At 41.6% G+C, this 26,066-nt stretch overlaps 1 protein-coding gene across 2 annotated transcripts in view; it reads right to left on the bottom strand.

The window, feature by feature from the left end:
* The window catches only part of kirrel3a (kirre like nephrin family adhesion molecule 3a), a 693,875-nt gene that overhangs the window by 69,997 nt on the left and 597,812 nt on the right, over window positions 1-26,066 (bottom strand). For both annotated transcript variants that reach the window (XM_059957202.1, XM_059957203.1), the window contains exons 7-8: window positions 10,383-10,531; window positions 4,714-4,841 (exon numbers count right to left, since the gene is read on the bottom strand). In XM_059957202.1, the coding sequence (XP_059813185.1) occupies window positions 4,714-4,841; window positions 10,383-10,531 (277 nt within the window). The remainder of the gene's footprint in view (window positions 1-4,713; window positions 4,842-10,382; window positions 10,532-26,066) is intronic.

The following is a 26,066-nucleotide window of genomic DNA, read 5'->3' as shown; positions in this document are numbered from 1 at the left end:
AGGTACAAAGGAACTTGGGAGCCCTACTACGGATCCCCTAAAGGTTAACTTACAGGTTGAGTCGGTGGTAAGGAAGGCAATTTCAATTTAGCATTCATATCGAGAGGACTAGAACATAAAAGCAAGGATGTAATGTTGAGGCTTTATAAGGCATTGGCTAGACCACACTTGTGAGCAGTGTTGTGAGCAGTTTTGAGTCCCTTATCTGAGAAAGTCAAAGTCCTGTCCCGAGCCTTTGTGGCCCATCAGGCTTGTACTTATGCCGGTTTCTGTGGCATGAAGTGACTGAGAGTACGAGACTCCCCACCGGATAGGACGCCAGTCTATTGTGAGGTTGACCCCCTGCGTTTTTTTGCCAGCACCCATTTTTCAGCTGGGTAGACTGGATATCTAAGAAAGGATATGCTGGAATTGTAGAGGGTGCATAGGAGGTTCATGAGAATGATCTCAGGAATGAAAAGATGAACATATAAGGAGCATTTCATGCCTCTGTACCTGTACTCGCTGGAGTTTAGAAGACTGAGGGGGGATCTCATTGAAACCTATTGAATATTGATAATGTGGACATGAAGAGAATGTTTCCAACAGAGATGAGAAGGGATTATTTTAGGCAGAAGGTAGTGAATTTGTGGAATACATTGCCACAGACAACTGTAGAGGCCAAGTCATTAGGTATATTTAAAGTAGAGGTTGATAGGTTCTTGATTAGTAAGGGTGGCAAAGGTTATGGGGTAAAGGCCGGAGAATGGGGTTGAGAGGGATAATAAATTAGGCATGATCGAATGGTGGAGCATTGGGCTGAATGGCCTAATTCTGCTCCTATGTCTTATGGTCTTATTGTCTTGACTAACTTGTTTAACTCTTGCTTCATTTCTGATGAAGGACCCCACTCCTGAAAGGTTAACTGGTTTCTTTCTCCACAGATGCTGCCTGGCCTGCTGAGTGTTTCCAGCATTTTCTTGTTTTTATTTCAGAATTTCAGTGTCTGCATTTTCTTGGATTTTCACTTGGACTATTTGGCTGCAGTTACATTACTAATGCATCTGAATCAGAAACTCACCCAATTATTACACACCATGGTGCCGTTCCATTAATCAGTGAGCCTCCCAACTCATTATGACCCCTCTTAATGTGTGGGTTCTCATCATTAACCTAGAGACTGTCCCCATCTCCTATCAATGAGTCAGTACAGCTCCTGCCTTCAAACATTACAACAAAGTGTGAGAGAAATGAAATGCACAGTTTAGGCTCTGCAGGAACTGCAATATCACTGTTGGGGCAAGAGTTTATGGTACAACTTCTTACCAAATGTTCTTCACTCATTGAGAACCATACTCAAGTAATAGCAGTGGCTGACACAACAAGTATATCGAAAGGCATATCATTGATACACAAATACTCAGTGCACCCACATACAATGCACTGCAGATAGTGAGCAGTGGATTTTGCTGGGGCTAAGTAAAACCAGAAGATGTTGGAAAATCTCAGCAGGTCAAGCGGCTTTTTTTGAAAAGAGAAACAGCTAATGTTTCAAGTCAAAACCCTTCATCAGAATTCAGAAAGAGAAAATGCAAGTTAGTCTATGTTGCAAAGAAGACTGCGATGTAATGTCTATTACAGGATAAATGATTAGCCAGTTATTAAGCATAGATTATTAAGCTCCTTTCTGTGTATCATGTTGCTAATGTGGGTGAGCACTGGGTGATGATCAGTGCTGACATTAGCAATCAAATCCCTAGAAAGAGGTGGTATAGGATCAGAAGATGTAGAAACATTGTGGGCAACTGCAAGGGTAAAAAGACCCTGATAGGGGTTATATACAGACCTCTGAACAGTAGACAGGATGTGGGCTACAAATTACAACAGGAGGTAGAAAAGACATGTCAAAAGGACAATGTTACGATAGTCATGAGGGATTTCAATATGCAGGTAGATTGGGAAAATCAGGTTGGTGGTAATTTTGGATCCAGAGAGAGAGAATTTGTAGTATGTCCATGAGATGGCTTTTTAGAGTAGCTTGTGGTTGAGCCCACTAGGGGATCTGCTTTTCTGGATTAGGTGTTATGTAATAAACTGGATTTGATTAGGGAGCTTAAAGTAAAGGAACCCTTAGGAAGTAGTGATCATAATATGATAGAATTCTCCCTGCAAGTTACGAGGAAGAAGCTAAAGTCAGCTATAACAGTATTACAGTGGAGTAAAGGGTATTACAGAGGTATGAGAGAGGAGCTGGCCAAAGCTGATTGGAAAGGGACATGAACAGAGAAGACAGCAGAGCAGCAATAGCTGGAGGTTCTGGGAGCAAATCAGAAGGGGCAGGATAGATACATCCTTAAGGAGAAAAACGATTCTAAAGATAGGATGACACAACCATGGCTGACAAGAGAAGTCAAAGCCAATGTGTAAGGCAAAGGGAGAGCATAAAATAGATGAAAAATTAGTGGGATGTTAGAGTATTGGGAAGCTTTCATACACCAATAGAAGGCAACTAAAAAGTCATAAGGAGTGAAGAGATGAAATATGAAGGTAAACTAACCAATAATATCAAAAAGAATATCAAAAGGTTTTTCAGATCTGTAAGGTGTAAAAGAGAGGCGAAGGTAGATATTGGACTGCTGGAAATTGACACTGGAGAGCTAGTACTGAGGGATGAGGAAGTGGCAGACACACTGCGTAAGTATTTTGCATCAGTCTTCACTGTGGAAGATACTAGTAATATGCCGGAAATTCGAGAGGGGGCAGAAATGAGTGCAGTTGCTATTGCTGAAAGATCTGAAGGTAGGTAAGTCACCCAGACCAGATAGACTACATACGAGTCTGAAAGAGGTAGCTGAAGAGATTATGGAGTCATTAGTAATGGTCTTTCAAGAATCACTAGATTCAGGCATGGTTCTGAGAACTGGAAAATTGCAAATATCACTCCACTGTTTGAGAAGGACGGGAGGCAGAAGAAAGGAAATTATAGGCCAGTTAGCCTAGCCCCAGTGGTTGGGAAGATGTTGATTGTTATGTCTGAGGTTTTGCGGTATTTGGAGGCACATGATAAAATAGGCCAGGTCAGCATGGTTTCCTTAAGGGAATATCTTGTCTGATAAATCCCTTGGAATTCTTTGAGGAAATAACAAGCAGGATAGACAAAAGAGAAAGACGAGAAAGGCTACAGATACTGGAAATCCAAGCAAAACACACAAAGGGTCTCGGCCCGAAACAGCGACTGTTTACTCTTTTCCATAGATGCTGCCTGGCCTGCCGAGTTCCTCCAGCATTTTGTGTGTGTTGCTTCAACACAGGAGAATTGGTGGATGTAATGTACTTAAGATTTTCAAAAGGCCTTTGACAAGCTGCCACACATGAGTCTGCTTAGCAAGATAAGAGCCCATGGTATTACAGGAAATATCCTAGCATGGATAGAAGATTGGCTGATTGGCAGGAGGCAAGGAATGAGAATAAAGGAGCCTTTTCTGGTTGGCTGCCGGTGACCAGTGGAGTTCTGCAGGGTTTGGTGATGGAAGCACTTCTTATCAAGTTATATGTCAATGATTTGGATGATGGAATTGATGGCTTTGTGGCCATGTTAGTAGATGATACATAGGTAAGTGGAGGAGTGGAGGAGGTAAGTAGGGAGATTGGGCAAAGAAGTGGCAGATGGAATTCAGTGTCAGGAAGTGTATGGTCATGTATTTGATAAAAGGAGTAAAAGTATAGACTATTTTCTATATGGGGAGAAAAAAAATCTGTGTGCAATAGGACTTGCGAGTCCTTGTGCAGGATTAGAAGAAGGAGGGGGATCTGATTGAAACCTATCAAATGTTGAAAGGCCTAGATAGAGTGGATGTGGAGATGGTGTTTCCCATAGTAGGGGAGTCTAGGACCAAAGAGCACAGCCTCAGAATAAAGGGATGTCCATTTAAAATGGAGATGAGGAGAAACACCTTCAGCCAGAGGGAACTCATTGATAAGATTCTTGATAAGTCAGCACGTGAAACGTTATGTGAAGAAGGCTGGAGAACGGGGTTGAGAGGGAACTTGATCAGCCATGATCAAATGATGGAACAGAATCGATGGGCTGAATGACCTAATTCTGCTCCAATGTCTTATGGTCTTATGGCATGCTGTCTAGCTGATCAGGAAATGTCTAGCAGGTGAGAGCGAGCAAATAAAGGAAGACAAAAGTAAGAACATATGGCCAGCTGAGAGATCTCCATAGCTCCTGCCTGATTCAGTGTGTGTTTCCAGCATTTTCTGGTTTTATTTCAGATTTCCAGCTTTGCAGTTTTATCTTGATTTTCTAATACTGGCACTGTAGGCTACTTGCCCTAAAGGCTTTTGAAAAAGAAACACATTCAGCAATGTAGATGTCAGCCTGACCTTGGCATAAATCACAGCCAATTGTCACTGTAAAAACATGTGGTGACTTTTACACATCATATACAACAGGCAGCTCACCAATAGTCTCTCAAGGGCAATTTGCGGAAACTGATATACCAGTTATGCATGCATCCCTGGAATTAATACCAAAAATAAAAAACATTGCATGAGCATTCTAATTACAATGAAAATATAGCTGAGGGATGCCCTTGAGGGCTGCAGAATTTGTGGTCTGCTTGGTCTCTCCACATTACATCTGTGGCTTTGTTTACCCAGAGGTATGGAGTGGGGAGGTGAGGAGAGGAAGGTTGCTTGCCCCTGACTGAAACCAGACACAGTACTCACCACCCCAGAGCCTCGCTTCATCCACACTATGGTGAGAGATGGGTTTCCAGTCCAGGCACAGTTAAAAACGGCGCTTGACCCCAAGTCCACGGCCAGGGACTGAGGTTCGGATGTCAGCCTAGGTCCGACTGCACAAGCAAAAAGAGATGAGGTGTGAGAGGAGGTGAAGAACAGGCCTGCTCCACTCTGCTATGAGATCCCAGCTGCAATTGTATATGAAGCCTTCATTGGGTTGGGGCAGTTCAAAGAAGTAATTATCAGAGAGAATTTGATACTGGAGATATATACCCAGTATCTGGGAAACTTGGGAGGAGTACACGTGCAAAATACAGGAGGAATTCAGCAGGTCAGACTGCGCCTATGGGGAGGGGGTGGAATAAACAGTTGGCATTTTGGACTGAATTCCTTCATCAGGATTGGTAAGGAAGGGGGTAGAAGCCAGAATCTGCCATTGGTTAGCATCAATACTTCCCCTACATCCCAAATCTTTTCAACCAAGTGTAAGGGCTGGTTGAGTAATGAAGGCAACAGACTTGGTTAGATCGGAAAGCAGAGAGTGTGATGAGAAGCCAACAGACTGCCCAGGGACACAATCTACTGCCTCAGGGTGTTGACACCTGTGAAACAATGTGAGGGCTGAGGTACTTTTTCAGAGCACAATACTAAGGTTTAAAGCACAAAGTTATACTCAAGGGCTCTAAAGGAAACTGCATACATGAGAGAATACAAACATACACTGGACAAGGACAGAGAAGGGGTCAATTTAGACTTGTCTTTCAAAGACTCACTAGAAGCAGAATGGGAATTGGAATGGCATTGTGCAGTTCCAGTCTAACATGGCAAATGATCGACAGTGAAGAGACTAGGAGATGACTGGAATTTGAGCGTTGGGAGTTGTGGATTAACAGGACTGGGATACCGGAAGAGATAAAGAGTTGAGTAACTAATTGAGACTGGATTTTGAAGATTGGTGATCGGAGACTGGGAGCTGGCAATAACTGGAATTTGTGAGATTTGGGAGGCTGGGCATGATTGTGAATTAGGAAGATGCAAGTGATTGGAACTTGGAGTCCTGGACTGAAGACTGGGAATGGTTGGAAGTTGGAAAGCAGAGCATGGCTAAAGTTTGAGAGATTGGGAGTGCATTGAAGTCAGGAGTGTTTGAGAGTTGAAAGAGGGAAGGGACGGGAACAAGAAGACTGAGACTGGTAGTATAGGTAGGAGAAGGGGTAAGGTTCTCAACATGAGTTTAGGGAGCTAGGTAGTCATTTACTGAGCTGGACTTCAAAGGTTGCAATCTCTGATTGCTTCTGGTCCCACAGAGGGCAAATATAGGAACAGAAGGATGTTCAATGAAGGGAATAGGCTGGAGGATGGGCTTTAGGCTCCTGGATCTTTGAGAACATTTCTGGGCAAGGTAGGGCCTGTACAAGCAAGGTTGGTTGTGCCCAAGCTGGAATGAGACCAATATCTTTGTGGGGAGGTATACTAGTACTTTTGGAGAAGGTTTTGAATTGAGTTGGCATGGGAAGGGATATGAGAACAAATTTTCAGTTGGGGGGATGCATATAATAACCTAGAGAAGAAAGAGTTAGTTAAACTAGTAGGCAGTGCAGGTACAGAAAGGAACAAAAAACTACGCTGCATCTATTTTAATGCAAGGGGCCTAATCTGTAAGGTAGAGAACTCAAACAGTTCTTGTTAACACGTGGATTTACAGTATCATTGCCATCATGAAGACACGATTGAAAGATTGGCATGAATAGAAACTCAGTGTCCCATGGTATAGAAATTTTTGGGTGAGACGGGGAGATGGAAAAGAGATGGTGGTTTTGCACAGTTAATCAAGGAATGCATTATTTCAGCATTGAGGGAGGATATCCTCGAATGGTGGTCAAATAAGACCATACAGGTAAGATTAAGAGCAAAAAGGCTTTTGTCACTTCTATTAATTGGTGTGTATTGCAGACCTCCTAACATTCAACAGGAGATAGAAGACCAGAGATATTGGCAAATAGCAGAGAGATGTAACAAAAATAGGGTTATAGTATGAAAGGAAGTAAATTAAGTACATGTTCAGCACAGCATTGTGGCCTATATTGTGATGTAGGCTTTCTATGTTTCTATGAAACGATTTCAATTTCCTGAATATTAACTGAGTATAAAAGACTCAGGTGGGTGGAAGTTTTCAGATGTCCCATGAGAACTTTTTGATACAGTGTGTAGATAAACCAGCGCGGGAAGGAATATTGCTGGGCTTTGTCTCGGGGAATGCAATTGGACAAGGGGAGGGAGTGTCAGTGACAGATCATTCTGGAGATAGCCAAAGAATCATAGACTAATACATTTGGAAACTGGCTCTTCAGCTCAACTCATCCATGCTGACTAAATGGGACTACTACTACTACCAGTTCCATTTGCCCACATTTGACTCATATCCCTCTGACATTTTCCTATCCACATACTTGTCTAAATGTCTCTTAAATGTGGCTAACATAACTTCCTCAACCAGATAGTGACCATAATTCTGTAGATTTCAAAGAAGGTATGAAAAAAATAGGGATGTACCAGGAATAAAACTTCTAAATTGGGGCTGCCAATTTCATTAAAATGACAGAGGTAGACTGGGAGAAATTACTTGCTGGTAAGTCCATATCTGCACAATTCAAAGGTGAAATCATGCAAATTCACATCCAACATCATCTTCCTGTAAGGGTGAAAGCCAAGGGTAACAATTACAGGGAATCCAGGATGTCAAGGGATATAAAGGGATGGACAAAAAGATGAAAGAATGCATATGGCAGGTGTACGAAACTAAAGACAAAGGGGGGCTTTCAAGAGTTTAAAATGTGTTGGGAGGCACTTAAGTAAATTGAGAAGACTAAAGGGGCTACATAAAAGTACAGGTAAATAGGATTATGGCAAATCTAAAGGCACCCTGTAGGTGTACTAAGGGCAAAAGAATAACTAGGGAAACAGTAGAGCACATGAGGGACAACAGGAGCAGACTTTGTGTGGACCCTGAGGTATAGATGAGGTCCTGAATAAATTCTTTTCATTAGCATTCACATAGGAACTGGACTTTGTTGTTGTAGGACTCCGCTAAGTGGAAGATGAAATGATTGTGCATATCCATTAGTAAAGAGATGGTACTTCGTGCTTTAAGTGGGCTAAAACCCCAGGGCCAGATGAGACTTATCCCAGGATTCAATTGGAGGCACAGGAAGTGAATACTGGTGCTCAAATTGAGATTTTTACATCTTCGTTAGACACAAATCAAGGTACCAGATGACAACAAATGCGGTTCCCCTTTTTAAAACAGGCTATAGACAAAAGTAGTTACAGACCTATGAAACTAACATCAACGCAAGGGAAATTATTGAAAAAAAACACTCTGAGGGACAGGATTAATTATCATTTGAAAAGCAAACACTGACCAGAGGCAGCCAGCATGGCTTTGTCATGGGCAGATACTATGAAACTAATCTGATTAATTGAAGAGATAATATAATATATTGATGAGGACAGTGAAGTAGATGTGTTTTACATGGAACTCTAGAATGACCTTTGACAAGGTCCCAAATACAATAGTTCAAACTTAAAGTCCTTGGAATCCAGGGTAAGTTAGTGAATTGGATCCAAAACCGACTTGACAACAGAGACTGAGGTTAAAAGTAGAGTGTTGTTTTTCTGATTGGATGTCTGTTCCAGAGGGATTGGACCTGGGATCCTTGTTGTTTCTACTATATGTGAATGATTTGGATGCTGATGTAGGCGGCATGATCCAGTAAGTTCACAGATTACAGGCAGATTTGAGGAATTGTTCACAGTTTGGAAGGATGGCTTATGCTGGGGTGATACTCATGTGTTGGTGAAATAGGCTGAGAAATGGCAGGTGGAATTTAACCCTGATAAGTATCAGTTAATGCATTTTGGGAACACTAATGAGAATAGGACATGAATAACAGGGTCCAATGGAGTATTGGAGAACAGAAAGACCTTAGTGTATAGGTCCAAAAATCCTTAAAGGTGGCAGCACAGGTAGATAATGTGGTTCACAAGGCATATGGGATAGTGGTCTTCATTAGTCAGGGCACTGAATACAAGAGCAAGAGGCTATGCTCCAACTTTATAAAACATTGGTCAGACCTGTGAGCAATTCTAGTCACCGCACTTGGGAAGGATGTGATAGTGCTGGAGAGGCTGCAGAGGACATTCACCAAGATGTTGCCTGGAATGGAGTAGTTCCGTTCTGAGGACAGACCGGAGAGGCTCAATCTGTTCGTCCTGGAATGGAGCAGTTAAAGTGGGGATATGAATGAAGAATATAAACTTATTAGGGGAGAATGCAGTGAAGCTTCTTCCATGTCAAAGATAGATAAAATTAGAGAGCATGGATTTAGGGTAAGGGGAAAGAGTTTTGGAGGGGATCTGAGAGGGGGCTTTTTCACCAATGAGGAGGCACCTGGGACACACTGCTAGAGAGAGTTGTAGAAGCAGAGTCATGAGATCATTTAAGAAATATCTACACAAGCATTTGAATCACCAATGCATTGAAGGCAATGAGCTAAGTGGTGGGGACTGGCATGGGTGCCCTTTGGTTTGGTGTGGATGTGATGGGCCGAATAGCCTGTTTCCAAGCTGTATGATTCTCTTTCTCAGGATGACTTGGGCTTGTGAGATCAGGAAAAACTGAGGTTTGCTCATGAAATAATTGGAAAATGAGAGATTTCCAGTAAGTGGAGAGTGGGAGTGAACGTGAGTTGGGTATTGAGAGTGACAGAGTGTTGTGAAGGATGGAGATTACAAATGAATTGTAACTGGGGAAATGGAAATGACTGAGAGTTTAGTTATTAGGTATGATGAAATTGGGAGATTTGGAAATGGGTGAGAAGTAGCTTTGGAGTTACTAGAAGTTGGACTAAGAATGAGTGAAAAATTGAAGAGCGATTTAGGAGATTGTCAGTGACTGGGAATTGAGAGAGAAGGAGTGTCTGGGAATTTAGGAATAATTGTTTGGAAGATTGGGATGACTGGCAGTTGGGATATTAGATTATCTTGGAGCTAGGAACTTGGGAAGAACTAGTGCCTGGGAGATTTAGTGTGATTGGAAGTTAGAAGCAAGGGAAAATCAGGAAATTTGGAGCTTAAAGAATAGCTGAGAATTGGTTGATTGGGAATGTCTAGAATTTGGAAACTTGAAAGTGTTTGGAAACTTGGAGACTGATGGTGACCTGAGAGGGTTGGGAGATTTATTAAGAGTGACTGACAGTTAAGAAATCGGTTGTGATTAATGATTGGGGCATTTGTGGTGACTCCATTTTAGAAGGTGGGTAGTGAATGAGAGCTGGAAGCTTGTGAGTAACTGGCAGTTGGGAAATTAGTCAAGATGGGGAGAGTGATGTTGAAAGTAAACAGGAGTGATGGAATTTTATGTTTGAGAGAGGCTGAAACATAACAGGGGAATCTCTGAGACCCAGGAGATGATGGGACTGAGGAAAGCTGGGAGTAATTACAATTCCTCCTGAGACTGTTGGAAGTATGAAGAATTATGAGCAACTAAATACTGGAGGTTCTAATGACTGAGGACTGTGACACTAGGGAAATCTCCAGTGCTGAAAGCACAGAAAGTTGTGATGCTGAGGAATGATGAATGAAGGGTTCCTTACAGTAAACATCGACAGTTCGGCTGATGTTTGTACTTCCCAGTGGGTTGGACACAGCGCAAGACACAGGCTCTGTGAAGAAGCTGTAGTCCACAATCGTCTCGTAAGTGTCACCCTGAACTCCCCGCAGTAGCTGGCCTCCCTTCGCCCACCTGAAGCAACACGGAAGAGATTAAAAGACACACTCATTAATATAGCACTCAAATAACACCTCAATTTAAATCTCTGAAACACCCCGAATTCTCACTGGAACTCTCTAATGTACATCACTGGCATCCTCTGATATACTTCACACTTTCACTGTCTTATGGCACTTCTAGCAGAGTACACATTTAACAGATGCATCAGCAAATAAAGTTTGACATGGGGCTACAGAAGGAGATATGTGGGCAGCGAATCAGAAACTAAGTCAAAGAACTCAGCCAGTCAGCCAGCATCTGTGGAAAGAGAACACAGTCAGGGACATTTCCTTAGATCTAGGAAAGTTTGCGGTTTTCAAAGCAGAGTTGATGAGAGGGGTGAGGTGTAAGACAGAAGATCTGATTGAGATGGATGAAGACAGATCAGGTGATAAATAACATGAATACTGACTGCTAATAAGACACTCTTAAAGGAATGGAGTGAGAAAGGCATATAGGCAGGGCAATGGGAAATGATGAGAGAGAACTTTACCTGAAGTTAGTAAGTACAATATTCATTCTCAAGGTAACAAAATGCCCAGGTGGAAGATGTTCTTCTTGTTAATGCTGCATTTCACTATAGCAGTGGAGGGGCCACAGACAGGTCAGAATGGGAGTGGACTGGAGAATTAAAGTGGCAGACAGCAGGAAGCTCAAAATCACCCTTGCACACTGAGCACAGGTTCTGCCAAAGCCATCACCTAATCTGTATCCAGTTTCTCCAATGTAGAGGAGGCCACATTGTGAACACCAAATGTATCCCACTGGATTGGAAGAAAAGAAAGTTAATTGCTAATTGTTGTTGTTCCTTTCCGCGCCTTGTGGTGCTTTGGGTGGCAACCTAGCCATTTCCTTAGCACTTGTCTGTTTTTCACAAGGCCGAGTTGCTAGCTCAACGCTCAGCCCAATACGGATGGAAAGCGTGCAAGGAGTTGGCCAGATTCGAACCCGGGACCACTCCTCTTGAAGGCCGGTGGTAATGCCACTACAGCACTGGCGTATTGCTGATTATAGGCCTCCACTCTTACTGAATTATACAACTGTATTAGTCCTATTGGTGGCAGGGTGGAGATACATCTCTACCAAAGGAGGTGTAAGGTGCTCCTCGCCTCTGCTAGCCTGCAGGTCACTATTGGACAAGGTGTAGCACCTGCTTATCCCCCTGATCAGGGTCACATGAAGCCATGGGAGGAGGTGGTAGATGGTCGTATGAGCAACTGGTGCATATCAAAAGTCCTGGTTATGTGACCACTGACGCCTGGCAGACAACCTCTGAAGAGTATTGATAATGGCTGAGGTGCCCAAAAGAAGGCAATGGCAAACCACTTCAGTAGGAAAATTTGCCAAGAGCAGTTGTGGTCATGGATAGAGAAAAGAATAAGTAGATTAAAGACAAATGGAAGACCATGATCACCCATGTCATACGACATGGCACATAATGTTGATGACGAGTAGTCCTATGATATACATCTCTAATTTCCTTTGAGAGTGCCTCATTTGGCTGCCAGAGAAAGTGACCCTCCTAGACGGTCAGAATTGGACTCCCAGTGCAGGCTCCCCTCAGGAGAGCTGTGATGGGGAGGAAGCAGTCACCCACCTCTTTGCAGACTGTGGATTTACTAAGAGGGTGCGGAGAAGGATGCAAGAGTCCATGTTCTCATTCATGCACAGCAGCTGTGTAACAGAGGACTCTCTGATCCCAGGGACACACACTGAGACAGACATCGGGTGCTGCTGGCAGGTCATCAACTCAGTGAAAGACTCCCTTTGGCCTGTCCAAAACCCATTGGTCTTCCAGTACAATGGATTGTCTGAAAGGGAATGCTGCCAAGTGGCACATTCCAGGCTGCAGGAGTAGATGCCGAAAGATGAAGGTACCATCAAGGCTTTGAGAGGAAGCACTGTAGTCTAGGGTTGTGTCATCACTAGATGTTGAAATGCTAAGCCCGGTGCAGAAGCCCCTCAAACATGTAGGGTTTGTATCATTGCAATGGCATTCTGTAAATAAGATATGCTCACAGTACCAATATATAATGCTTATTACACTGAGTATATAGACTGAAGAACACAATGAAGGTAAAGAGAACAGTGCACTGAGTGTTTTGTATTTCTAAGCATTTTTAATAAATGGAATTTATTTTTGAAATTTAAAATAAAACTGTCCATACCTCAGCTGATAAAGTCAAGCATATCATTATAAATGCCTACTCTATTGCCTCCAGAAGGTTCTGCATCTGCCCTCTGAGGTCCTTTTGCCGCAAGGGGAGAGGAATACATTTTACCTGTCTGGATAACTGAGTTGCAACAGAATTCAAGAAACTGAACACTAACCAGGGCAAAGCATCATTTCAACCCCCACCTTCAACCTTTACTCCCACTACCATTCATACTCTGTGGCTGCAATGTACAAAATGTGTTAAAATAATTCACCAAGGCAACACTTCTGAAGACCACGACTTTTGCCCAGAAGGACAAAGAATGCCACCTAATGCAGTTTTCTTTGCAGTATGTGCAGCATTCACTTTCCCTCCATTTGTTTTCCTGGGACAGTCATGAATTCCTTATCGAAGAGCACTGCGGAAGGGCTGAGAGGGTTAAGCAGGTGGGTCACCCCTGACTTTGCAAGAGTAATTATGACTATACAGCAAAGCTGATCATGCCAATGATACCTTAGATCATGTAAATGAACAAAAAGAAACCCATTGCACAATATAGCACACCTTATGCATACCCTGTTATTGCCCACAGTATAATACAGTTACGCTTTATACCCTAGCATAAGCAGCACATGCAAAATGGTGGAGGAACTCAACAGGCCAGGCATCTATTGAAAAAAGTAAGTACAGTCAATGTTTTGGGCTAAAACCCTTTGGCAGGACTGGAGGAGTAGATTTAAAAGGTGGGGGGAGGGGAGAGAGAAACACAAGGTGATGGGTGAAACCTGGAGGGGGAGAGATGAAGTAAAGAGCTGGGAAATTGATGGTTGAAAGAGGCAGAAGGCCATGGAAGAAAGAAAAGGGGGGAAGGAACATCAGAGTGAGGTGATGGGCAGGCAGGGAGATAAGGTGAGTGAGGGAAAAGGGGATGAGGAATGGTGAAGGTGGCGGGTGAGGGCATTTTATTAAGGAGAGAGTTAGAGAAAATGTTTTTCCTCCTTGGTATACTGGGTATCCTCCTCAGACTTCTGGGTGTCACAATCTCCCAGGACCTGAAGTGGACACCCAATGCGGACACTCTTATCTAAAAGGAGTCGGAAATACATCAACTCAGGAAGTACAACCTGCCTCAGGAGCTGCTGATTCAATTCTATTCAGGAATAATCCAGTCTGTTCTCTGTTCAGCTACCAAACAAGACAAGAATAGACTCCAAAGAACCGTCAGGGCTGTGGAAAGGATTATTGGTGTGAAGCTGCCCTCGATCCAGGACTTATATGCATCTAGAGTCAGGAAGCGAGCAAGCAGCATTATTGTAGACCCATCACACCCTGGACATCACCTGTTCCAACTCCTTCCTTCTGGTAGGCACTTTAGATCACTGAATGCCAGGACAAATAGGTACAAGAACAGTTTCTTTCCGCATGCCATCAGTCTTATGAACACTTGAATTTTAGTCTATTATAAATCAAGTCCACCTGTACATTCAATGAGGTGGACCTAATTGTATATAGTTTATGATTATTTGCACTTTTGTTTGCTTTTAATTCTGTATGGAGAGAGCTCAGGGAAACTGGCATCAAATTCCCTGTATGTGTCCTCATACTTGGTGATAATAAAGGATTCTGATTCTGATTCTGGTATATACTAAAATAAAGTAAAAGTCTGTAAGACAAAATGTCATTAATCTGAAGAGGACTTGTTCTGAGTAAGTTAAAGGAGTACAATTCTACAGCCTTGAGTGTAGATCATGATGAAGACATGCTTGTCTGGGCAAGGTGAGATCATTGTACAGATACCAAATGGTGCTGTATCATAGGAAAGTACTGGGGTAAGAGTTATGTTGGAGTTTTGAAGGGATCTCAAAGGGTATAAAAAGGGTCACATTTTTTGTGCAAAGGGGAAGCTTCCCTTAGGTTGAGTCATGTTAGGAGTTAGAGATATGTATTAGTTTTGCTTTCAGTACTGCTATTTCATTAACCATTTGCTTCTTTCTGTATTAGATGTTTTATAAAAGGCCATAATACTGTAAGACCTAGGATCAGAAATCAGCCATTTGGCCCATTGTGTTTCTCTGCCATTCCATCATAGCTGTTTTATCCCTCTCAATCTCATTCTTCTGCCTTCTCCCTGTAAACTTTGATGCCCTGACTAATCAAAAATCTATCAACCTACACCTTAAATATACCCAATGACCTGACCTGCACTGCCATTTGTGGCAAAGAATCCCACAGATTCACCAGTACTGGTTAAAGAAATTCCCCCTCATCTCTGTGCTAAATGAATGTCCCTCTATTCTATGCCTATACTCCTCCACTATAGGAAACATCCTCTCCATATCCACTCTATCCAGACCTTCCAATATTCGATAGGTTTCAATGAGATCTACTCTCATTTTTCTGAACTCCAGCGAGTACAGACCCAGAGCCGTCAAATACCCCTCATATGTTAACCCTTTTATTCCTGGGATCATTCTTGTGACCCTCCTCTGGACCCTCTCCAATGCCAGCACATCCTTTCTTAGATAAGGGGCCCAAAACTGCTCACAACACTCTGTGCAGTCTGACCATTGCCTCATGATGCCTCAGCATTACATGCTTGGTTTTGCATTCCAGTCCTCTTGAAATGAGTGCTAACATTGCATTTGCCTTCCTTGCCATGAACTCAACCCGCAGTTAACCTTTAGGGAATCCTGCATGAGGACTCCCAAGTATTAAGTTCCTCTGCCGTTCCTTTGTCCCCCATTACTTTATCATTTTACAGTGGTCCAATATCCACTCACATCTCTCTTTTACTCTTTATATATCTGAATATTTTTTGTATCATCTTTTATATTTTTGATTAGCTTAGCTTCTTATTTCAACTTTTCTCTATGGCTTTTTAGTTGTCTTCCATTGGTTTTTAAAAGCTTCTCAATTATCTACCTTTCCACTAATTTCACAGGACAACAGAGATTTTGCTTTCTGAATACTCTTGGGTGCATCTTATGGATTTTGGGCTGCTAATCATGAAAATCAGAATATCATGCACCATTTTCTGCAATTGCCTGTATTAGTTATTTCAACTCATAATTCAAGTCAATTAAAATATTGCACATGACGTAAGCTGAAAAGTTTCCTATCTTGTCCAGGCATGCCTGTGCATGCTTAGTCAGGGCAAATGCTGCATGGCAGGACAGGTTTTAGAAAGGCTATGAAAGCATCATGCGCACTGTTCTACACATTGCGTTTGCGTGTTTATCGGTTTGCGATCACGTTGCTGCGCATGCTCTGCACGCATAGCATATTGTGTGTACTCATTATAATAATGTAACTGTTTTCAGGAGTATTTGTGACAGCAAAATGTCTTGCCAATGTTGCAACAGTCGCGGCACTTTCTGTTATATTTGTGGAGAGTATATGCTTAAACCTCAAAGACCACGCATAACTCCCCTAATTAAGAAAGCCCATGAGCTCCACTTTGGGTGTAAAATTGGTGACCAAGCCAAAGCCTGGATTCCTCACATTTTCTGCATTCCCATTTAGACTTCTTCCCTGCAAATCTTGGCGCTGTCAGTGACGAGCATGGAGAAAAGTTTCACCAGGACATTGCGGTCATGGAGAAACTGTATCAGGGCAACTGGAATCCATCAACGCTGGCGAATTATTGTTGGACACTTAAGTGAGAAGCCTTAGGCACTGAGTGCAAATGAAAATCATCAACAAAACATTTTTAGCTTAGTTGAACTATTATAAAGTGTCAGCACCATTGTTAAATAAAACACATTATATTCAATTAATTTCTTGTTTCTCCAAATTCCTACGTGATACAAGTCATCCAAAATTATATTTGTGTTCTCCCTCTAGCGGTCTATCACAACAAAAAAAAAATACTGAGGAAGCAACACTTTTGAAAAAAGATGTCGTCCCGAGTTTTTGCTATATTATATGCCCTCTCTTTGACTTTCCTTATCAGCCACAGTTGCCTCATCCTCCCTTTAGAATACTTCTTCATGCCTTTCCTCTACCTTCTGAATTTTACCCAGAAACACCAGCACTTCTGCTGTCATCCCTGCTAGTGACTGTTGTGCATTTATTATTTCAGTAATATTTGAGTAATCTTGAAAATACAGTATATTGTTTGATTAAGCTTTCTTTATTGCTCATATAATTCATGATGGTCAAATGTAAAAGTACGTGAATTGCACACGTTGTTCCACTACCACATGATAACTGTACACCTCACTTAAAGTAAACACAAGGTTAGTCTAACATTTCGGGCTCCTGAGCCACCTTTTGAATTAGTTTAATGTTTTGAAGTTACAAAACATAACAGTGGCAATGAGGTATTTTTAAAAATTAACCCAAGACTGCTACTGACCTGTTGAAGTGCAGCGAGACGTTTGAACTAAAAAAAAGTGCGGCGAGGAACACCAGTTAAAAGACGCAGGCCAGCACGTACGGAGATTGTCAAGTGAAAAAACAGGCATTAAACAGAAGAATTCATGGGTTACATAGAAACATAGAAAACCTACAGCACAATACAGGCCCTTCAGCCTACAAAGCTGTGTCAAACATGTCCTTACTTTAGAAATGACCTAGTCTTACCCATAGCCCTCTATTTTTCTAAGCTCCATGTAGCCATCCAGGAGCTTCTTAAAAGACCCTATCATTTCCGCTTCCACTACCGCTGCCAGCAGCCCATTCCACGTACTCAGCACTCTCTGAGTAAAAACTTACCCCTGACATCTCCTCTGTACCTACTTCCAAGCACCTTAAAACTATGCCCTCTTGTGTTAGCAATTTCAGCCCTGGGAGAAATTCTGGTTCATAAAGAGTGGCTACAGATTGATAATAATTAGTTGAAAAAAAGCAGAAATGGCTGTCTACATCAGAATAATTGATGTGTTTGATTACATAGCAGGTAACTAGCTCACGTATACTGAGCAAATTGAACAGTATTTTGAAGCAATTGAAATAGCCAATGAGAAACGAGTATCAATTTTGCTGCGTGCATCGGGTTTAAAGGCATACAGTTTGCTTCAAAGTTTAACTGCTCCAACTAAACCATCTGAAATGAGCTTTGCTGTTATTGTGAAAGTATCAGGAATACTTAGAATTGAAACCATTGTTGACTGCGGAACTCTTTAGGTTTCATAAATGGAATCAAAAGGAAGGGGAGTCCATTTCAGCATATGTGGTTGAATTGAGTATTGTCCGTTTGATAATTCACTGGACAACAAAGATTTTGCTTCCTGAATACCTTTAGGTGTATCTTATGAATTTTGGGCTGCTGATCATGAAAATCACCATGAAATTTCCCTATCACGCACCATTTTTTGAAATCACTCATGTTTATTATTTCAGTTCATAATTCAAGTCAATTAAAATGTTGCCTAAAATGTAAGCTGGAAAGTTTCCTATCATGTCCAGGCATGCTTGGGCCTGCTTAGGTGGCATGTCTGCTGCATGGCAGGACAGGTTGTAGTAATAATTATTGGGTTCAGGACTGTAAGGATGGAATTTGCTATCACCAGGCACAAAAATTTCTATGAAGGGTTTTGATATTTGAGACAGGTGCTTCCCAGAATAACTGATGCCAAGATTAAAGAAAGCATTTTTGTTGGTCCACAAATCAGACAGGCAGTTTGAAGAATTTCTAGTGGGACCGGAGAAAATCAGATGGAAGGCCTTCAAGGAAATTGTTGAAATTTTTCTCGGCATCTACAGAGCACCAAACTACATGCAGCTGATTGAAAGCATGCTTCAAGCATATAAAACCATGAAATGCAACATGTCACTAAAGATTCATTTTCTGTATTCCCATTTAGACTTCTTCGCTGCAAATCTTGGTGCTGTTAGTGACAAGCATGGTGAAAGGTTTCACCAGGACATTGTGGTCATGGAGGAAAGATACCAGGGCAACTGGAATCCATCAATGCTGGAGAATTATTGTTGGACACTTAAGCGAGAAGCCTCAGGCACTGAGTACAAATGAAAATCATTAACAAAATGTTTTTAACTTAGTTGAATAATTGCAAAGCATCAGCACCTTTATGCAATTAAACACATTACATTCAATAAAAGTTAATTCATGGTTTCTCTAAATTCCTATGTGATACAAGTAGTCTGAAATTATATATGAGTTCATCTTCAAGCAGTCTATCGGAAACAAAAAAAATTCTGAGGAAGCAACACTCTTGAAAAAATTTGTTATCCAGTGATAGTCTTAACAATGCCCTGAGAGATTGTTTATTTTGTGGAATCTTACAAATAGCATTCAAAAAAAGCTCCTAACTGAAGCACAACTTATATTTAAAAGGACAGTTGAAATTACTCTTTTAATGGAAACAGCTGACAGTGATGCAATTGAATTGCAGTCAAGAATGCAAGTGAGTGTGAATAAAATTGCAGCATTTATATGGGAATCAGCCTAGCTGAACAAATTGTGTTATTGTGGCAGGGGCTCCCATTCACCAAATAAATGTAGGTTTAAAGCTGAAATTTGCAGAAAATGCAACAAAGTAGGATGCATACCAAGAACATATTGGGCAGACAAAAATAAATGGACTGCTCAGGGAAGAAAAAAAGCTCAAATGTTAAGTTGCAATTTCACAATGAGCACTAATCTGCATTCTGCTGAAAAATCTGATACTGATAAGAGTGACACAGGACTGGCTAGCCTTGAGATTTTCAATGTGAAAACTGACAATAGACATACAATATGGCTTACACCCGAAGTGAACGGCAAATTAATTACAGCTAAATAGGACACTGGCTCAGCTGCTTCAGTCATTTCACAAAATGAGTTTAAATGACATTTCAAAGATACTAAACTGAAGCCTGCAGATATCCAACAAGAACTTAAACTGGAAAAAAAATAACAACTTGATTAAAAATCCAACCACCATTTACATGCCACATCCCCTACAATAAAATCCACTGAAAGTGAATTAAGAAAGGTACTGGATGATGCCACAACTGTCTCCATGCTGAACATCATGAATCGTTGCCCAACAGAGGACAACCAGGTATTGGTGCCAACCTCTGTGACTCTGGTTGGAGAGCATATTGGGCCAAGAAAGGACCATGCTGCTCAGAGGAAGCATGAAAGTGATGAAAGCAGTGGTCCAACTACAACAGCTTTTGTGCAAAACATATCTGAGAAAGTTTCTGATATGTTAATCAGGCAGTTACATGCAAAATTTGGCTTGGTTTTAAGCTGGAAGAGAGTTCAATGAGCTTCAGAGAAGTTGCAAGCATTTGGCTTTTGCGAGTATAAAGAACCAGACTCTACTCTGTGTGCATCAAGGTTATTACATGAACTTCAAGCGAGGGCCAAAAAGCTGCTTGTAAAAGTAGATGCAAAGACCAAGGCCTAGCTGGGCAAATGGAAGGCCAAAAAGAAAGGAGTCAATGGGAATATGAAAACGGGATTCGTCAGAGGATGTTGTGGACGAGGAAGCCAAGAGGAGAGATCAGATTGTAAAGGGAGCAATAGAAGGATTAATAAGGGAATACTCCAGTGAACTAAATGCATCTTCCCAAGATCAAGATGCTCAAACTAGAAGAAGAAGAAAGGTGTTCAGAGCTGTTAGATCCTCTTCCTGTAGTCTCAGAGTCAACTCAGATAACTCCTACAACTCTGGAGGAGGCCCCAGAACCTGAAATTGTTTTCACAGCCACAAGTCTCACCTGCCAAGCAGAGGGATCCCCCAAGAGTAAGAAACCCTTCACAGTGATGAAACCTTTAGGCCTGAATGGGACAATTTAAAATTTACTATGCTGTGGATGTCTGTATATAGTAGTTGTATTATATCGTATACATAGCTGAGATGCATTCTCTATTGAGTTGGAGTTTATAGCTAAGCAAGGAGGAGTGCTTAATAAGTATATTAAATACTTATTTAATATTTAATATTTAAGTAATGTTTGAGAAATATTGTAAATATATTGTTTGATTAAGCATTCTTTGCTGTTTATATAATTCATTATGGTTATATTTAAAAATATGTGAATTGCATATGTCATCACACTACCACATGATACCTCCATGCTTCACTTAAAGTCAACATGAATTTAAATTGACCTTTTGGACTCCTAAGTCTTCCTTTGAATTAGTTTAGTGTTTTAAAGTTACAAAACAGTGTTCCATTCCAATCAATTTTGGCCCACTCCTCTCTCATGCATCTGTAATTCCCTTTATTCCAATGTAATACTGATTTTAACTTTTCCTTCTCAAATTGCAGCGTGGATTCTGTCATATTATGATCACTTCCTCCTAAGGGTTCCTTTACCTTAAGCTTCCTAATCAAATCTGGGTCCTCACATAACACCCATTCCAGAATTGCCTTTCCCCTAGTGGGCTCAATTACAAGCTGCTTGAAAAAGCCATTTTGTTGGCATCATTCAAATTCCCTCTCTTGGGATCCAGAACCAAGCTGATTTTCCCAATCTACCTGCATATTGAAATCCCCCATGATTATTGCAACATTGCCCTTTTTTACATTCCTTTTCTATCTCCTGTTGTAATTCCATTGAATTATTCAAATAAAATGATTTCTTGTTGTTTAACAAGTGACTCCTTTGTTTGTAGGTAGGTACATGAATGCCCCTTGTTGAATCAGAAAAGAACATCAAAAAAGTTAAAATATTGTTGTTACACATCCTCTGCTATAGAACTTGCTACAGTGCCAATATTCACCAGCATCCTATAGAACTTACTGTTATATCACAATTGTACTGCATTGCAGTCCAGTTCATCCATTCTGTAACTTTGTTCAGTTTATTGTGGAATACCATAGAATGGTATTCACAATGTACTATACTTTCAGTGACATTGTAATGCTCAGTTCCCATTCATTTATAGCAGTTCTTGCTACACCTCAGCAACAAATGTATAAACATGTCACCTTTCAACAGCAGCTTTATCACAGCAAAATCAACTAAAGTGCTTAAAGGATCAACGGTTCAATTTATTGTCAAAGTATGCATGTACAATACAACTCTGATATTTATCTTCCTCAGCTAGCCATAAAATACAGAAAGACCACGGTGTTGATGAAATAAAAGGCATCATCTTCCACCCCCACCAGAAAAAATGAAGAAACACCACTTGCAAGCCCCAAAATCTTCCCCTCCTCTACATAAAAAACAGTGACAATAACAGTCCCTGACTCTTCACTTGCAGATAAGAAACAGCGACTTAGCAAGTGACTAAAAAAAAGTCACTTAACAAAATAAATATGAAATCTTGCCTTGAAGCAACAGAAGGATACGATGATATAACTACAGGTAGAAACAAGGAGATGGGAAAGTTAGAGAAAGAATTTCAGGGCTGACAACCATGGAACTAGGACATGGTCACTGGAACAGTCTGCTTAAAGAGCAGAGACCTCAAGGCTGGAGGAGGTTCTAAAGTAGCATTGAAGGAGGGGGGCGGTGATGCTTGGGGGGAGATATGGTAGTAAAGGCTGACAGTGGGGTAAGAATTACACTCAGTGGCCACTTTATTAGGTACACCTGCTCATTAATGCAAAATCTAATCAGCCAATCGTGTGGCAGTAACTCAATGCATAAAAGCATGCAGACGTGGTCAAGTTGTTGTTCAGATCAAACATCAGAACAGGGAGAAAATGTGATCTAAATGATTGCCGGTGCCAGACGGGGTGGTTTGTGTATCTCAGAAACTGCTGATCTTCTGGGATTTTCATGTACAACAGTTTCTAGAGCTTACAGAGAATTGTGCAAAAAAACATCCAGTGAGCAGCAGTTCTGTGACTGAAAACACCTTGTTAATGAACGAGGTCAGAGGAGAATGGCCAGACTAGTTCAAGTTGACAGGAAGGCGACAGTAACTCTACAACAGTGGTGTGCAGAGAATCCACCAAATGCACAACATGTCAAACCTTGCAATGGATGGGCTACAGCAGCAGAAGACCTACTGTATACTCAGTATCCATTTTATTAGGTACAGGAGGCACCAGATGAAGTGGCCACCAGGTGTATGTTACTCAAGCATGTTTGACCAGGAGCCATTTGAGTCATTAAGCATAGGAAGGCTGGGAGAATGAGACAAGGTTATGGGTGGCAGGATATGAGGTAAGGACATCAGGCCAAGTTTATGTCCAGTGGAAGCTCACCTCAGGGCCAAACACATCACCAAACATGTAAATGATCTAAAATAAAAACATAAATGCTGGTAACACATAGCAGGTCAGGGAAAGGGGCAAGAGTTAATCTTTCTTTTCTCACAGTTAGAGCTACAATTGCTTCTCCCTTTCAGTTATCTGCCAGTGACCCTGGAGAAACAAATGACTGCAGATAACCTTGTTTATCTTCATGGTCATCCTGGTTTTGTTTTGTCAGAACCAATTCTACTCTCCCTGCAGCTTAATAAGCTCCTTTGTTTTCTTCCTAGTTTTGATAAAGGGCCTTCAAAATTTTTCTCTTCCCACAGATTTGGCCTGATTTGCCGAATGCTTCTTGCATTTTCATATTTTAGATTGCCGGCATCTGGGCTTTACCTGATTTTCACTTACATGTAAACAATCCAATTAATGCCGAGGAGGGAGACTGAGGGCATGGACGTAAATGTAGTTGGAGGAAATTCCTATTCAGTCTCTGCTGGATGCTGGAGGGGCTGAGAGACACAACATTGAGGTAGACTGCAAGTTTACCTACGGAATCCAATCCCATGTCTTTGAATAGTTGTCAAGGGTAACATAGAGATAGGAAAGAAAAAAGGAGCCAAGGATAAGTCCTTGGGGTTTTCCAGAGGTGATGGAACTAAAGCTTCTGCAGGTAATTCTCTCCATGGAGAATTCTCTCAAAGAGACAATGAAATCAAGGCCAGCTCATCCAGCTGGGCTCCAGAGGTAGGAAGATGGAGGATGCATGTGTGATTAGCCTTCTCAAAGACTGCAGGAGAAGCAGGGCAGGCAGATTACTTCATTCACCATTACATAGGAAGTGACCTTGAGAAAATGAGGAGGCATGATCAAGTTACTGACTTATTACAACATGGGAGAAGGCCTGTTGGTCTATCAGGTCCATGCCAGCAAAGTAATTCCATCAGTCCCATTTGCCCTCTCATTATTTTCTGCAGTATTATCATATATCTTAACATGCACTCCCCTTTGATCCTTTTACCACATTTAGCTAATAAACTTAGTTAAGCTATTGACATGTCTTTGGTAGAGGGAAGGAAAACTAAAGCACATGGTCGCAGGGAGCACATGCAAACTCCACATGGACAACACCCCAAAGTGAACCTGGTACTGTTGATTTTGCTTTCAGTTTATTTTGTAAAAACATTTCCTGCTCATAAGCTACTTTTTCCATCATTACTTGCAGGGGTAAATTTGAATTTCAACTTGAAGTGCACATGGTAGAAAGCTGCCCATTGCTATCCACTCTTTAATTTTCCTTGAAGCAGCAATATCTTTTCAAAACACTTTCTCACTCAGAAACATTATGTCCTGCTTAGACCTTGAAAAGATTTGAGAAGATGCCTAGCTTTCGATACAATGCACTGTGAGGACAGTGAACAGGTGACTTGTCTTCAAAGGCAACACCATCGATTGGAGACACGTCTGAATGTTGTACGCTGCAATGTCAGCTTCTGATCTCGGCAACGTCGATTGCCGAGCCCTGGAAGTCAGGTCAGAAGGTGGTACATCGATTGTGTATTTGCGACGCTTCACATTGCTGCCATACAAGTCCGTGCTGGAGCTGAAGTGGCAAGAATGGGAGCAGTGTATAGCAAAGCATGAAGCTGAATTGAAAAGGCTTGTGTAAACATTGTGAAAGCATGCACAGGCATGGGGAAGGTTCGTGTAGAAGCTGCAATGAGTGTGCTCAAGAAGGAACTTGTACCTGAGGCTGCCTTAGCAGAGACAAAGGTGCATGAAGCAGCAACTGACTTAGACCGTGGTGGTTGTCTCTCTAGGAAGATGACAAAAGATCTGACCAATGGTGCAAGTTGCCCAATGATTGCTCAAAGGAGGATGAAGGCAAAGATAGGATCCATCATCCTGTCACGCCTCACCAAATTTTTACCCAGTCTTCCTCAAAATTTGCATCCTCTGCTTCAGATTCAAGCCTGAAGAAAGATGAACCTCATTCAAGGTAGAAATTGAGGAATGACCAAGGTCATTCAACTTGGAATCAAAAGGGTGTTCACCAAGTAATAAGAGCAGACAAGGGCTGAACAGTGCACCAAGTGCATAAGTGGCTCACCTTCCAACAGAAGCTACCACAGAGCCAACGGGCTGTGATGATAAATCACCATTGGACAATAGTTGGAGTCTGGCCAGAGAAGCCCCGTGGCAGAGTCAATCCAAATGTGAACAAAACAGTCATCCAGAGAATGGTGGAGAACCTGAGGAGAGTTGCAAGCAGAGCTGGAGAAGCAGTAACAATATATTGCGGAATACAGATGGACACACGGTGCAGAAAGCACTAGTGGTCTCTGGGAAACTGAGCCAAGAGCCTATTGACACTTCAGCAGAATTAAACCCAGATATAGCTGCGAAGAAAAAGCATTTCAGGATGTATATTGTGTACATTTCTCTGACATTAAATTGGACATTTGAACCTTGGAACCTTGGCCAGCATCTTGGCTGCTGCTTCCCGTACACCCACACCAAAGCACAATGGGGAGACGCTGAGCATCCATCAGACGTATCTACTTCCCCGAACATTCTAAAGACACGTTCTGGAACATCAGAAGTTACTGGAAGCAGAGTTGATGGATTTGTCGCAGAGTTAATATGAGGGAAGGCCTGCTTATCCCTGCCAACTCTCATTGACTGCAACCATATTCCCAACAACAGGGATGAAATCTTAACTCCTGAAGCTGCACACAGTCATTCACGTCTTAAATCATAGCTGACAAATATAAAGCAGAGAAAAGTAAAGTGGAGTGAAGAAAAGTCAAGTGCAAAGGAGAAAAAGATTACAAGATTTTAAAAGTATAAAGAGGGTAAGAGCACTTTGTCTGAATGCCCGTAGTATTCGTAACAGTGAGTTTGTGGCACAAATCCGTACAAAGGGGTATGATTTAGTGACCATTACAGAAATGTGGTTGCAGGGTGGAGAGGATTAGGATTTAAATACCCAAAGATATCAGGAAATACGGAAGGATAGGCAGGAAGGTGGGGTAGTGCTCTTAATTAAGGATGAGATCAGGGTGATAGTGAAAGACAATATTAGATCTAAGGAAGAGAATGTGGAATCCATCCGGGTAGAGATGAGGAAAAGTAAAGGGAAAAAAGAATCACTGGTGGGAGTTGTCTATTGGCGACCAAATAATAACATTACAACTGCACAGACAATAAACAGAGCAATATCTGAGGCATGTAAGAATGAAAGCA

The sequence above is a fragment of the Hypanus sabinus genome, chromosome X2 (genome assembly GCF_030144855.1).
Source record: "Hypanus sabinus isolate sHypSab1 chromosome X2, sHypSab1.hap1, whole genome shotgun sequence".
Taxonomy (NCBI): Eukaryota; Metazoa; Chordata; class Chondrichthyes; order Myliobatiformes; family Dasyatidae; genus Hypanus; species Hypanus sabinus.
The sequence above is the reverse complement of the archived record's forward strand: the minus strand, read 5'-3'. Positions and strand labels throughout refer to the sequence as shown.